The sequence below is a fragment of the Megalops cyprinoides genome, chromosome 4, assembly GCF_013368585.1.
Source record: "Megalops cyprinoides isolate fMegCyp1 chromosome 4, fMegCyp1.pri, whole genome shotgun sequence".
NCBI lineage: Eukaryota > Metazoa > Chordata > Actinopteri > Elopiformes > Megalopidae > Megalops > Megalops cyprinoides.
This window is the reverse complement of record NC_050586.1, coordinates 14906105-14921891: the sequence shown is the minus strand read 5'-3', so window position 1 is coordinate 14921891 and position 15787 is coordinate 14906105. Positions and strand designations below refer to the sequence as shown.

Genomic DNA, 15787 nt, shown 5'->3' with positions numbered 1-15787 from the left:
AATGTGTAGAACTTACTATGATCCAAATTCTTTCCACTGAGGATACACTGGAAAAAATGTCAGCATCCACCTTGTATTCTCTGTGCCAGTTAATCACAACAAAAACCTAACCAACGGGGCTGTAATTACTGACTGATAGGTGTGTATAGATATGTTAATACAGTATATACATATTTATGAACATTTAAAAATTATGGGTCATAAAAAGAAAATAATTTCAAGAAAGCTGTTGGAATTACTCTTCCTGAACGCTGCTTCCCAAATGGCAATTAGACTGCATATGTTCAGTGACAGATTACAAGCAAAGCCACATACGGGCTAATACACACTGTACTGTCAAAGCTATCGGGCCAAACAAAGCTGGTGTCTTCGCCTGCCCTGCCTGGATGTTTGACACGCAGCGCGCTTGTGGTGGGTTTTGCTGCAGAACCTTCAGCAAGAGAACACAAAGAGGTATTGTTTCTCCTTTCTGGTTGCTGAAATACTCAGCGCTGTTCTGGTAGTTACATTTCAGGCAATCTGGCCCCTCCCCTCGGCCCCACCCCCTGTCAAAGGCAGACTTTTCACCCTGCAGGTCAGAGAGCTTAACAGCTGACAGGACGGAGGGGAGGGACAGTGCACTGTGGCCACAGTAGCACTGAACTTGTTAATCGTTTCAAATATTTCAGTAGTTTAGGACACATGCATTAACACACACACACAGACACACCCGCGCGCATGCACACGCAGATATGATCCTCTAGCCTTACAAGTGCCATCGACTGTCGTAAGCTGTAATTTACAAACTTTTACTCAGCACACCCCCTGCCATTGTGTCATACACACACAGGCACGCGTAGTAGCCTCAGTCTCATAGGCGTAGTCTCAGTCACACGTGCTTACTCAGTCTGACTCCCTAAAGCCCCTCCATTAAACACTTCTTCATTCAGACTCACTGACTTACTTTAGCAGCATTAACGGTGTTGCTGGGGGTCAGAGCTAAAGATAACAAGAGCGAATATGCCCTTTACATAATAATTAGTCTTCATTTATGAAATGATCTAAATTGCTTGTGTGCATACCATTTGAAAATTGGTGGCACTACCGCATTTGTCTGGAGTTTGTGTGAAGATTCACATATCACAGTAATCTGGTACATGTGAAGCAACAACCATGAAACCGCAGCCCCTACTGTTGGGCTCACTGCCCAAAAAACCAACAAAAACAAATTTAAATGAACTAGAATAACCAAACAATTCCAGAGGGAGACTCTCCTTCAGGCGCTCACTCACAGTGCAATACAAGCACATATTTTACTGCACTAATTATATACTCTTTCGAATGAGGGTGTGCACACACTTACACACAGGTCGCTAACACCCAGTGACAGTACATTTGCATATGTCTTGTCCCTCTACGCATTGGTTGCTCTCTCTCTATTTCTCCCTTACTCACATGCACACACTCAAGTGCGCGCACACACAGTTGGCAGCCGGCCTGCGGATGTGACCCGCTCAGTATTTATTCATTGGGAGACCTTTTAAAGCAGGACGTGGGGTTCTAATTTACAGCCCTGAACTTTACTGCCATGCCAGTCAGAGCCAGGGTAAATCAGCGTACTCAGTGAGGACACCTTATCTCACAGCTGCTCTCTCTCTCCCTCTCCCTCGCCCTCTCTCTATCCCTCGACCTCTCTCACAAGCGTTTATGATGTACAGTATAAGTAAATAAGCTTCAGTGCTAGGTGTCATGGCGTATAAATGACTTGATTGCTTTGACGTAATGACAGTATCGAAGCGTTTGTGTGAACATATGTGGGGGGCTCCCATTGACAAATCCCATTGACACGGACAGCACCGGCCCTTTTCTCCACCTGGGAGCTTCCGTGTACAGGCGGCGCACATGCATGCGGACACGCACTCCACACGGCACAACATGTGTGCATGTAACAGCGCTTTTATCTTGATCATGTACATGTATGCACCTCCATACATATGTACATGTATGTTATTTCACTATATATCTATACTCACATAGATATATGCAAGGCTGTGCATAACTCAGATTTTGCAACACAGTTCTGTTCAATGTTATCCAGCTCCCACTGGTTTACTGATCTGGACATCATGATCACAGGGCTTGTAAACTGACAGTATATGTACACATTGGAGGGGCATTCAGTAGTGACACTATTAAGAGGGTAAACTTTTTACTGCTGTAATTTTACTGTACAAGAAATCACCCTCTCAACCCTTTTCCCATCAACCCCTACTTCTCCCTTCCTACTAGCGAGCACTTTATACGTACGTGTGTTAATGTAACCCGAGAGCTTCAACTAAGGAGTACCATAAGGTGTTTACCATGCTATTCGTAAATGTAACTGTGGCAAAATAATGCAGTTGAGAAGAGTGAAAAATCATGTTGTCAATAGTAACGATTGGTTTAAAATAAGCCCTGCCCCCACCCCTAAGCCATGACCAATCAGGCTCACAGCCCTGCCTCTCTGAACCAGTGTAGCCCAGCCTGCTCCAGCACCAAGCTCAGCCCAGAGGGCCAGTCTTCTCGGTCTTGGTTAACATGTAGCCGCATGAATGTTCCACCATTCTGTGATTCAGTAGAATGCTCTGTTCCCTTTCAAGGACACTCACCAATCTGCCTCTCTGATTGGCGTCCTTAGCGGTTGCACACTGAGCTTCTAATGGGAGGTTAGCGACGGCACACACTTGTGAACTACAACGCGAATGCATTAATACGGCTGTCTCTCATTCGGCCAAATTCACTCCTACCAGCGAAGACACCTGCATCTGTAGTATCACTCAGCAAACAAGACAAAAATGTTCTCATTGGCCCTGACCACGTCCTAAGTATCTCACTTACAGGCACAAAATAGATGCTTTAAAAAGTTTTAAAACCTCAATATGCAGTCATAGTTGTTAAATAAGAGTTTAGGAGTTTAGATTTGGGGAGCTTTGGTTCTGTGGGTTGTGAACCCAGAGGTGACTCTGTTTTGCATATGTGATCGGTAGGGGAGCAACAGTGTGTGTGTTTGGCAGTGGGGTGGATTGGGCTGGGGAGAAGCAGGAGTGTGTGTCTGCAGAGAGCCCCCAACGCCCCTTCTCCTCCCCACCTTGGCCTGTGCACGGGATTGTAATGCTGCTCAGACTAACATACGCCCCCTGGTGTTTGCATGCAGTCATTGCATCCAGCAGATCCTGGAGGCGGTGCTTCACTGCCATCAAATGGGCGTGGTGCACCGAGACCTGAAGGTGAGTGGCAGGCGTTGTAATACTGTTGTCTTTTCGAATGCTTTTGTCTGTTTGTGTTTGTATGAGTATGTGTGTGTGTGTGTGTGTGTGTGAGAGAGAGAGAAAGTATGTTAGAGTGTGAGTATGTCTGTACATGACTCTCACTATATGGATTGTGTCATCGACCGGTGACAGAGCATAGTATAGAATTGGGCATCAGAAAGGCCTTGTCTTCACATTTCAGTGCAGAAATAACCAAACAGATGAAAGTTAGTTGCAATATGCTCTGGAGCGCATTTGATAAAAGAGTCACTTCAAAAATCATAGCTATGTTTAGCTGAAGAGATTACCTGGACACCCGTTTTTGCCTTCTGATCTAACTGATGCTACCCATAAATCCCCCCTGAATGTAGTGAACATGCCGAGTGATTGGGAATCAGTATAGACAGCAGGTCCATTGATGCAGACGAGTCTTCAACCCAGGTTTGAGTGCACTGTGATTGCATCGTACTGCACATTTTGATCTGTGACTTCTCTATAGTATGCTTCTGAAACTTATGTGTTTATTAATCTTTACAAGCTGTTGGTGAAGTACATTTGTTGAATATGCATGTTCGAACTGACTAATGTCTGAAGGATTTTATCCCTCTTGGTATGCCATTGAAAGCAATTTTGCTTTTCAGACAAACAGCTTTCATAGGTAAGAGTTGATGTAATTGGTCCCTACATTTTTGGGGTTACAAAATAATGGAGATGTTCCAGCTGGTTTTTCATATGGGAAATTTGGGAGGTTTGTGAAGTTTATAGCTCAGATTAAGTTTATTTCTGTACAGAGTAGTGTTTACAGCCCAGCAACCTTGTTGTCTGAAACCACTAGCAGAGTATGCTGTGATTGGCTTGCTGGCTGTTCTGTCTTACATTTTGCATGTAATGTCTGTTTTCTGCATGATGATACTCTGTGAAGCCTGTATCCATTCAGTAAAAAATCATTTTGATGCATTCCAGTGAGAGAAGAATTATGCCTTTTTTCATGTAAACCTTGACATTTTAACAAGGTGAAGTAGCTATATGTGCAGAAATTAAACGGACTTCTACCACTTGCTTTTTTCAGTTCTTATACAATTATATTGTATTGCTCAAAATATTTCCATCAAGTGGCACTTGAGATAAAACTTGAAATGAAGCCAAGCAGCTTTTGTTCCACAAAGAGGTGGTGGCACACGCAATGCTTCATTTTTAACTGTTAACTTAAAAACAGCATGAATCTTCCACTTGAATCACACGTAAATCTCTCATTTCTCTAACATCTTCTAAACGTATGACACTGCACATTAGTCACTTACAGTAGTAGCTTTTAAGTAAAGAAACATGCTGTTCACGCTTTGGGGACCCCATGGAGAATTTATTATGAAAATTTGGGCACCAATAACTGGAATTCCGTAGAATGATCTACCTTAAACACGCAGGTGTCTAATCTTAGATTCTTGACTTTCCTCACGAAAGCTAAGTCCGGTTTCAAACAGAGTCGTATCAGACCTCTGATGCTCTGATACGACGGAGGCCTGCATGTCGGTAGACTGCGCCGTAGTGGCTTTCCCAGGGAGGACTATGAACCGAAGCAGGGCCGGACACAGTAGCTCCCGCTCTGTTCTTCTGGAAAGGGCTCGGAAGTAGAAGAACAGCGAGGGAGCTTGGGTCGATCCCGTCTCCTCTCTAACCCACTTTCTCACCCAGCCTGCCTTCCGCCGGAGCGGAATGAACCTAACCTACTTTATGGCCGCCGTGGCGCACAAGCCCGCGTGCTGCGTGTGCTGGGCTCCTGGAGATTGTGTATGCAGTGGATGAGCATGTGTATATGTGTGTGCTGAATGTATGGAGGGCAGCTCTACTCACCAGGCTGGGCCTGGCCTGGTGAAGCCCAATGCGGACGAAGGCTAACGGAGTAGAGATCTACAAGTGTGACCTCATAGCCAAGTGTTTTTCAGTGTGTGTACGTGGATGTGTATATGTGTGTGTGTGTATGTGTGTGTGTGTGTGCGTGTGTGTGTGTGTGTGTGTGTGCGCGCATGCGCATGGGTTGTATGTGATGTTCGTTTGTGTTTGCTCCATGTGAGCTTCTGAGTTTTGTGTGACTTAAAGTGTGACTTAAACAGGGATGGGTCCATTGTGTCCTTCACTGCCACTTCACAGGCTTGATAGGTCCAGATTCAGGTTTTATAGATTTCAGTTAACAATCAGCTAATGCATAAAGGAGAGGAAAAAATGCCTGTTAAATGAACTTCCTCAGAAAGGTTTATGACCAACAGGAACCACATCTTCTCAAAGCAGGAGAAGCCTAACGATGAAAAACAACCGTCACTAATGCACTCTTGGGGAATCATATTCTGAGCTCTGCAAGATTTTTGAGTATGGCTGTTACTCTTAAAGTGCAGGCATATCTGCCTATTCCCAAAGCCGTGCACATGACAAAACAGAGCTTTTAGAGAATGGTTCTCCTCTGGAGAGCCTATAATGAACACTCAGGCTTGTTACATGCATTATTGAGTGGTTGTAAATAACTATAGCTAATGAAATATCTGATGGCCCGGAATGAAGAACGTTCCTGCGGTAGTGATTTGAGCAGCTCTTTAGATCTTTAATTGCTAACGGAGGTCGTCGGTCTTCGAGGGCCCAGGTATTCTGTTGAACGACAAAGGGGTGGATATGAGCTGTTGTTATTTGAGTCCCGGCATCAGGCTCTGCGCTACAAAGAGCAGGCGACTGCATTCGGAGTCCTCGGAGAAGGAGAGAGAAAGAAGAGCGGGAGACAGACCGCAGTGATGGGAGATGCTGCAATGCAGGGAGACTAGTGACACCCCCATGCAGCTTCTCTATTGTACCCGTTTCCTTTCAGAAGGTGTGGTGCGCACGCGTGTGTGTGTGTGTGTGTGTGTGTGTGTGCGTGTGCGGCCTCCATTGCCAGGGATAGAAATGAATGGCCAGCGTGATCTTTGCAGAGGAAAAAAACAGACTGCTGGAGACAGCAGGAAAGCTGCAGTGAGGTAGGCGCCAGTGGGGATAGCACAATTAGAGGCTGCTGCTGACAGAGATTAATGAGAGTCCCCTAATCTGGGACGCCAAGGAAGAGCCTGACACCCACGCCAGACTAAGACGCAAAGCAACACAGGGAGCTGTGAACCAGGTCCCAACCTGAGTGGCAAGGCATAGTTGTAACAAAGGCTTCAACCGCGCAGTTACCGCAACAGCTGGAATGCGAAATAATTGTGTAGGTTGCACCGCATCAATAATCTTATTTTACAATGGCGTTTTGTGGTAATATGCTATTATTGTGCCATGGCTTCCATCTAGTTCTTTATTACAGTGTATGTGTGTGTGGGTGTGTGTGTGTGTGTGTCTGTGTGCTGGTCTGAGCTAATACTGAAGATTCTCTGCACATCCAGTTTAGTTTGTGATGTGAATGTACGCGTGTGTGTGAGTATGTGCGCATTGGTTGGTCGGTTATCATGTGCGTGGGCCTGCATGTATGGTGTGCCTACAAAAGGATGATATGTGTGTGTATACGTGTGTGTGTGTGTGTGTGTGTGTGTGTGTGTGTGTGTGTGTGTGTGTGTGTTGTACAGTGGGACAGTGGTAATCTGAGTGACCCTCTCTCCCCACCTCCCCAGCCAGAGAACCTGCTCCTGGCCAGTAAGTGTAAGAATGCTGCTGTCAAGCTGGCGGATTTTGGGCTGGCCATCGAGGTACAGGGGGATCAGCAAGCCTGGTTTGGTATGTAATCACCGTGCGGCAGTGATGCTAATTGCCATGACAGCACCCCCCCCCCTCCCCCATCAACACAGGATCAAAGACTGTCTGCAGGCCAGCTGCCAGCACATCCCTGGCCCTGACCCCACTCCCGCCAAAGCGGACCGTTCACTTAATCAGCTTTACTGCCAGCCAGGGGTGATGCAGATGGGAATTAGCATCAGAATCAACAGGAACAAACTGACTCACCGGCGGCATCTTATTTAACTTGAGCTACAATGCTGACAGAGTACAGAGGGCACACACACTTGGAAGACGAAGAAACACTGTTTGATCGCAGTCTGGCGGAGTAGTTGCGAAACTAGACTTGCAACCAGAAAAAGTCGTGTGGTTGAGTCTTAGTACCTGTACTTCACTTAAATTTCTAAAGTAAAATATCCAGTTGTATGAATGTAAAATATATTTTTGAAAAGTAACATGTGCAGTTTGCCCCAGATAAGGGGTCTGCTACGCAAATAGTTAATAAAGTGTCCTTATTCATCATGATATAACTCTGATTCTGATGGCATCACCCTTAGCACCACCATCTTGATGAACTCAAAGACGACGTAATCGTCACAACACTCGAATGTATGAACTGTTTATTTATATTCAGTGTGAGCTTGCTGAGGAGCCGGACGGCATGGCAGGCCGACGGCAGTGTGTGATGGGGGTTTGTGTGTGTGTCACCATGTGGCAGGGTTTGCAGGGACGCCAGGGTACCTGTCCCCTGAAGTGCTGCGGAAGGAGGCCTACGGCAAGCCTGTGGACATCTGGGCCTGCGGTGAGCACCAGCTGAGAGAAAGCACACCTCTCCACACATACGCACCACCCCCCCCCCCCCCCCCCCCCCCCCCCCCCCACACACACACACACACACACACACACACACACACTCACATGCACCCACACAGCCAGCCATACCAACCATTAACACATACTGCATGTGTAATCCCCATCATCTTGTACGTACATAATATCCTTCTAGTTTCAAATACTGTTGACATTCTGTTGAAGTTGCTTATTATCTGTTAGCTCACTACAGGCACATGTTGTCTTTACTGGCTAGCAGCTGTCTGTTTGTCCCTTAGACTCCAGTTCTGAGAATCGGTTCTGGGGAAAATGTGAAAATGTGACAGATACGAGCTTGTGTGGGTGACAGTGTTTCACCCCATCTGTCCCCGGCCCAGGTGTGATCCTGTACATCCTGCTGGTGGGGTACCCGCCCTTCTGGGACGAGGACCAGCACAAACTGTACCAGCAAATTAAAGCAGGAGCTTATGATGTGAGTGCTGTCGCCAGGGCAATCGCTCTCCCTCTCTCACTCGCTCTCTCTCTCTCTCTCTCTCTCTCTCGCTCGCTCGCTCTCCCTCTCTCGCTCGCTTGCTTGCTCTCTCTCTCGCTCGCTTGCTCTCTCTCTCTCTCTCGCTCGCTCGCTCTCTCTCTCTCTCACGCTCTCTCTCTCTCTCTTGAGCTCTGTGTAATTGTCAGGCTCTCACATCTCTCACGCTGCTGCTGTCTCTCATGACTTTGGTAGTGCTTTTTCTTATTTTAGACATGGCTTATGTAACCAAATAACCTCTCATATTTTACCTGTGCAGAAAGTACGTGATTGGTGTATTTCCGTGTGACCTATGATTCTATGCAATGACTAGAATGAAAACTGACCTTGTGTGTGCATTCACTGTAAGTTCATGAACCCACTCCAAATCCTTTTCAGTTTGGCTAAAACGTTCAGTATAGTCACAAATAAGTTTTAGGAACAGGATATATCACCTGTGAGCCATACCTCACCTGTGACTGACTAACCCCCCATCCCCCCAACCCCCCACCCCAAAATGTCTCACACTTCTGCAGTTCCCCTCCCCTGAGTGGGACACTGTCACCCCTGAAGCCAAGAACCTCATCAACCAGATGCTCACCATCAACCCAGCCAAGAGAATCACTGCCCAAGAGGCCCTCAAGCACCCATGGGTCTGCGTGAGTATCCTTTCCGGGAGCTGCACACACACGCACGCACGCACATGTATACGCTCACACATATACACACACACACACACACACACACACTTGCACATGCCACAGATGCCTCACGTCACTTTCTTGTGGCTCTCTCTCCATCACAGCAACGCTCTACAGTGGCCTCTATGATGCACAGACAGGAGACCGTGGAGTGCCTGAAGAAGTTCAACGCCAGAAGGAAACTGAAGGTCTGCGAGCTGTTACAGTCATGCTCGTGCACTGCTGACGCCCTCCGGTCCATGTTGGGCTGGATTTGTTCCAGTTCAGGGCGTGAATGATGCCAGCAGCCCAAGTAAACAAATGTATCAAAAACATAAAGAGTTCTGAAGACTGGGTAAAGGATGGTACCAGTAATGGCCGTGTGTCATTACCTTAATCAAACACACATTGTTTGCGTACAGCGATGACAACTGATTCTGGACAGTGTGATGGTCATACTTGTTGTTAACGGGTGTGAAATGGTAATGACTTAATGACTGAATTGGGAAGCTGTAGAGACAGGGGCCCTACTCCTCTGATGCTGTGGTCTGAGGGTGACCTGTGTTCCTTTCTTACAGGGGGCCATTCTCACCACCATGCTGGTGTCACGGAACTTCTCTGGTAAGTGGGAGACCCGACCCCCTTCACTGCAACAAGAATCAGCTCTTTTTTCCTTTTTAATTCAGGGTGTGTGCTGACTGAGCTCTGAATGGAATAGAAAGGAAGAGGTTTGCTATTGTTCTGAAACTGGAGAGTTGTCTGGCTGCAACTGAGCCATCTAATTACAGTGCATTTGTTAGTATTGTTCGCAACATAATTCGCCGGAATGAGGCAGTTGCATTTTAGAAGATTTGTAATTATCTTGCGCAATTTACTCCCCTCTCTCAGTCATCATTAGTGAACATTTTTGGCCTCTAATTTATATCCTATGCACGCAATCAACTGTCTGAGGTTATTCAGAAGAGTAATCATTTTTGCAATGAAATAAATTTTTGGCTTTGTTACTGAAAACAGCAAGCCAGAGGGACAAAATGCTTGTGCTGAAAGAGTGGCAGCATGTCTCTCAGTGGAATGTTGTTGTGTGGGGAAGATAAGGTCACAGCTGGAGCTCAGCGAACTGTTGGCATGCTTGGTGGTCCTTTGTCAGGCAGATGACTCAGTGTACGTGTCGGCTTGCTTCTGTCAGTCACGTTGACTTTACATTATCTTGGAGTGTAGTTAGCTACGGAAGGATGTTGGGTGTCTCACTACCCCCTTTTGCACTCCAGGTCTGTCACCATGGTAAAAAAGTAGTTGTCAGTCCAGTGCTTGCTAGCTAAAAAAAACTAGCACTTGGTCACTTACTAGCTGGCTAGTTAGTCCATCTTTACAAGACTGTTTGGTTTGTCTGTTACGTTAGTTGGCTATGTTAGATAGTCTGTATTTGTCTTTTCTTGTGTTTTGTCAATTTGTTGAGCTTGAGCTAGCATGCAAGCATGCATAAACAATGCTACTGTAAATCAAATGAAAACAATTCTTCCTCCTTTTCCACTGCAACATACGTTGGCCAGACATGTTCAGTGTTTACAAGAAGAGTTTTAGCGGCAGATTGCGTAAATTACATGGCATGCTACGGAAATGAACTTGGGTGTACTGGCTGTCCCACAGGTGTCCAGAATAATGATAGGTGGGGTATATGGTGGAGTTATGCTCTGACAGAGCACCTGATCTACTCCCTGACTTTCACTCACATACACACACACTCTCACGCACACACACACACACTCTCACACTGCAGGTGAGTGGGCGGCAGTGTGTGTGAGTGCGCTGGGTTTTCTTGTCTCCTGCACCTGCTGCCCCACCACTCCCTCTCCCGCCTGGGCTCCCAGCATTCCACTGATCACATCTCCACGGATGAGTCAGAGTCAGAGGGAAGGGGCCTGCAGGAAAGCTTCAGCCCCTCTGATATCGCTCCGCTCTGCACCTGAGGGTCTGATCTCCTGGAAATCACAGGCTTTATTTCAGCGGGACGTGGGACAGACTCACAGCTCCTAATGCCGCAGCCCTCGCCGAGCGAAGCCTCTTTGCGTGTCGACGAGAAAGGGCCGTGGGTTGATGTAACCATATGTTCCACTCTGATAGCAGCATCAGCTTTCGCATGGAAGCCGCGTGGCTAAATAAGCTGCTTCTGTTTCAGTAAGCTGGGAATGGTACTGCAGGGCGGCGGAGAGGCTCTTCCAGGCCTCGGGAATGGGAGGTTCGCTAGGACTCCTCCTCACAACTGTGCTGTCCCCACCAAATAAAATTTCTCCTCATTTTCATTGGGTGATTTTTCTGCCTGTTTTCTTTCTTTTTTTTTTACTCCCCCTTTTTTTCCAGACTAACGGATTGTTCTTCTCTCCTCCCCCCTCCGCTCCCCCTCTCTCTCTCCCTCCCTCTGTGTGGGTTGTTGTTGTTATTGCGTTGGACACTGATAGTGGGTCGGCAGACTACGGCTCCGGCTACTGTCACTGCCGCCGCTGCCGCCGCCGCCGCTGCGGCCGGCACGACAGCAGGGCTGGTGGAACAAGGTAGCTGCGTGCGTCAGAGGGCACCCTCCCCTTCCTCTGTTCCTGTTCCACACCCGCCCCCCCCCCCCTCTCTCACCTTCCTGTGATCTCGGTCCACCCCTAGTCCCCATCTCCCCTACGCCTCCATTCAGCATGGAGCTCAAAGCATGCGGCTCTCATCACGGATTCACCCTCACCGCCATGTCCGCTTCCTTGCAGCTTGATGGTGAACCGGCCTGACTCCATCAAGCGGCAGACCGAACGTTTCACCGGGGCAGGCCCGGGTGGCGCTGGTCAAACCTCTCCTGACGGGCACCTGCAGTGCCCAGTGTTCTTCATGAATGTGCTCCGTGCCCTCCATCATTGACTGCCTCCATCACTGACTGCTTCCATCTCCCCCATTCTCTCAAGGCAGTGCCCGTGGGACCACGCATGACCCATCCCCTCTGTCATCTCTGTCCCTCTCTATTCCTTCTTCTTTCTGTCTGTCCTACCGCTCTGTCTCTCACTGCATCTCTCTCTCTCTCTCCAGTCCTCCGCGGTTGTGTTCTTCCTCCTTAAACCATCTTCCTGCGTCTCTACATATTTCTGTTGTTCCCTCTCATTTTCTTCCCTGTTTCCCCTCCCTTTCCTCAGATCTCCTCTGTGCTCCTCTTAGTCTCTGCCTCTTTTGAGTGTGGGGTTGCCCTACCCACCTGTATTGTTTCAAGGATGATATCCTTACTGCTGGTCTGCTGAATGCTGCATGGGGCACTGGCCTGGTGCATGTGCTGTAAGGGAGTGGGGGGGTTGGGGTTTGGGGGTTGGGGGGGGGGGGTTCAGGATGTGGTGCATGTCAGAAGCTTTGTTTCAAGTCTGTTTGTAAGGTTAGGGGGTTCTGTGTGAGTATCACCTGCAAATACAGTATTAGGAAGCAGTATTTGTAATGAGAGATTAAGCTGTCATGCCTTTAATTTGTGGTTTTGTCCATCGCAGAGTAGCAGATGCGGTGTAGCCGTGACCACAGCAAGCCAATGTGACTAATTTAATAGCCGTAATAAGCTAAAGAGTCTAGAGATGTACTTAAAGCTGATACCACCAGTGGTGCTCTGGAGCCATGGGACACTTAAGTGGTGGTTCTCCCTCTAAGCTCTCACAAGCTTAATATTTCCCTAATTAAAATATTTATAGTGAGCTGCCACACAGCATTCCTTGCGCTTCAGTGGAGTCTGTGGTAGCCAGGAAGCTCTCAGTCAGGCAGTTGTTCATGTTGCATGATTCCTGAATCCCTGTTCCCTCTCTAAACACGGTCTAAACACTCTCTAAACACGGTCCTCTACAGGTTAGAATTACAGCACGTTTTTAAATGGTCCATAGTCAAATCTTTGTTCATCTACGTAGCTGATAGCTAAGGTAAATTGTTTCCTATCTGTTGGGAGTTAAAATTGGTCAATAGACCAGACTCAGGATGGACAGAACATGTGACCTGATCCCTTTTTGTTTTGGAAAAAAGCAAAATCAGCAACATGTCATTAGTTATATATAACTGCCTCAAATATTTGAGACAACTATTTTTTCTAGATTTTGTTGGGGGGGGGGGGGGGGGGGGTTGGCAGGGGGTGTGGAAGATTTGGTTGTTGAGACCCCTTTCACAGTTCAGCCCAACTAATGGGTGCTGTAGGAGTTGGTTTCTGGTCCAGCTGTAATGTTGGTCTGGGCCTGTCAAACATGCAGCCACCAGCTATGTGACCTGTAACATCTCTCTCCAGGTGGAGGGGAACACATTTGTTGATGGCAGCTGATTTATCACGCTAAATTCACCAGGCTTTGAACCCCCTATCCTTGCCATATCCTCCCTCATATCATATTCTTTACAGGTTTTTTTTTTTTTTTAGATTTTACAGGTAAATTAGTTTGTCCTTTTCTCTTAATCTCTCCTTTTTTCCCGTTCTCCCCTGTGTCTTTCCTGTTGCTTCTGTAATTTGTGGCAAGGTAAGGAGCCCCTCTCTCTGGGTGTGTGCTAAAGGGAAACAGCGCCCTCCTCTGAGCTGACAGGTCATCGCACTGCCAGAGTTTTCTTTCCCCGGGAAACTCGACTGCCATCACCTTGTGACGGCTGAGAGATGCAGGATTGTTCATGCAGGGCACACCTCCTCACATATTAAATGCACAGTCGTGGATTCATGGGTGCAAGTACCAGAGGACAGCAAACTGACACCCCACTGCTGGAGGAGTAGGCCTTCTACAAGCCTTGTAGAACCTTGGTTGACGGAAGGAATAAAAAAGAACGCTGATCTATATCAGTATTATTGGTCCATGTCCTTTTTTGGCTTTAAAGATGGGATTGGAAAGCTGTAGAGGCAGGGGCCCTACTCCCAAAAAACAAACCTGCTCTGGGGCATTTTGCTGTGGTGCTTCCTTTAAGGGTATTGGTTGTAAGAGAGAAATTTGTCAGCTACACTTTGCTAATGTAGAGAAGGAAATTGAAGAGCATGGAGCTCGACACTGAGACAAAGACAGCATTGCTGATACTCCCAGAGTCATTGCAAACGTGAAAGCAGGGAGTGGAAAATAATAACATTATTCCTGTTAAACAAAAAAAAAAACATTCAAAAATGTTTGTCTTATCTGCTGCTCGTAACTACTCTGGGCCTCTATCCATGTTGTAAATGGGACCCTCCAGTGTGTCCAACACAAGACTCACTGCCATGCACAAATGTGGGGATTAGCCATAATATCCCAAAAAAAATTTAAAATAATGTAACGACTCAACATTAATCCTCTCCATAACTGAACATCCCACATATCCCACCAGGGATATGCATCTCCTGCTGCTTGCAGCGTTCGCTAAGAACTGATGGCGCAGCAGAGCTCGCATGAGGCCCGCTCTGACACGTGAGGCCGCGTCGGCCTGCATGTGCGGCTCGGCAGTGCGGCTGTGTGCGAGGCGATGGGGCCGGGGGTTTGTGAGCAGAGCTTGGAGACAGCCCGGGCTCCCGCTACGGTCACGGCCGCCGCTCGCTGCTCCTCTGCTTCATTAACTAATTAAGCTGCCGCTGTTAACGAGGTCCCGCAGCCGGAAGCAGCTCTGATCTCGCCTCGCTGCCTCGCCGCTGTGATGAACAGGAGAAAGCTCACACACGGGAATCGCTCACCCTTGGCCTGTGTGTGTGTGTGTGTGTGTGTGTGTGTGTGTAGCAATGGAAGTGAATGTGTTGGTGTGGGAGTGTGTGTGTGTTTACAGTGATTGGAGTCTATACTGTGTTTGGGTGTGTGTAGTGTATATGCTCTTTACTGAGTGTTTTCCTGTATTTATTAGCCATACTGAGGCATACATGTCTCTGAGGCATAGTGGTAGGGGAATCTCAGAATCCAGATGTAATCAATGTTTAATTCCTCTTGTCATTGGGCACAATGGCAATTTCTCTATTGTACACCATATCATGCAACATACTTCTCCTTTTCAATCTCAGCCATTATTTATTGTTCCAATGAATGCATTTCAAAGTGTGTAATCCTCTTGCTGTTGAAAATTTCCCCTGACTGACTTTTTTCGTCGGCTGTTCTGCTCATTGCAGCGATGCCGCTATCTGCTGGTCTCCGGGGGGATAGTTGCATTAACTCTCAGTCGCCGCTTTCAGTAACGCAATATTAAAACAGCAGGCTGATGGCCTCTCTTCTGTGTCTGTCAGAATGTTAGTGTTTGTTCTCTCCATTGAGTCTGTGTCTCTGTCCTCCCTCTTTGCAGCAGCCAAGAGTTTGCTGAACAAGAAGGCCGATGTCAAGGTAAGGCCACCTGAGCTGATGTTCTCCGTCCCTGAAGCCGCCCTCTTTGCCTCGTCGTTATCTCTCTCTCTCTCCCTCCCCCCTCTCTCTTTCTCCCTCTCTCTCTCTCTCTCTCTCTCTCTCGCTCTCTCCCTCTCTCCCTCTCTCTTTCTCTCTCTCTCCTTCTGGCTTAGCGTGTGCAGCTGCCAACGCTCTTGCCGTCGGTGCCGTGGCGACCGTGCCTCTCCTCTCTTGGCTCTCGTGCATGTCTGCTGTCTGTGCGTCTGCTTGTGATTGACCCGCTTCTGGTTTTCTGATGCCGGTTACTGCTCTGCTGTGCCTGTGTATCTGCGTGCGTGTGAGATGGGATGTGTGCGTCTGCCAGTGAGTGTGCGACGGCGCTCACCGCCGATCCACGGTGAGGCTTAGACCAGGAGGCCATATTGGGATATGAAGACAACATGTGGGCAAACTGTGAGCGAGGTCTACCCGGGGCCTAGTAATTAA

General features: G+C 47.6%; 1 protein-coding gene across 20 annotated transcripts in view; it reads left to right on the top strand.

Moving 5' to 3' along the window:
- The window catches only part of LOC118776347 (calcium/calmodulin-dependent protein kinase type II subunit beta-like), a 56035-nt gene that overhangs the window by 18731 nt on the left and 21517 nt on the right, over positions 1 to 15787 (top strand). For 5 of the 20 annotated variants that reach the window (XM_036526651.1, XM_036526646.1, XM_036526641.1 and 2 more), the window contains exons 7-14: positions 6890 to 6992; positions 7708 to 7791; positions 8198 to 8292; positions 8865 to 8987; positions 9134 to 9217; positions 9587 to 9629; positions 11465 to 11557; positions 15264 to 15301. In XM_036526651.1, the coding sequence (XP_036382544.1) occupies positions 6890 to 6992; positions 7708 to 7791; positions 8198 to 8292; positions 8865 to 8987; positions 9134 to 9217; positions 9587 to 9629; positions 11465 to 11557; positions 15264 to 15301 (663 nt within the window). Of the gene's footprint in view, positions 1 to 3172; positions 3246 to 6889; positions 6993 to 7707; positions 7792 to 8197; positions 8293 to 8864; positions 8988 to 9133; positions 9218 to 9586; positions 9630 to 11464; positions 11558 to 15263; positions 15302 to 15787 lie in introns of all 20 variants that reach the window. The other 15 variants (XM_036526656.1, XM_036526654.1, XM_036526650.1 and 12 more) reach the window with 6 other exon arrangements.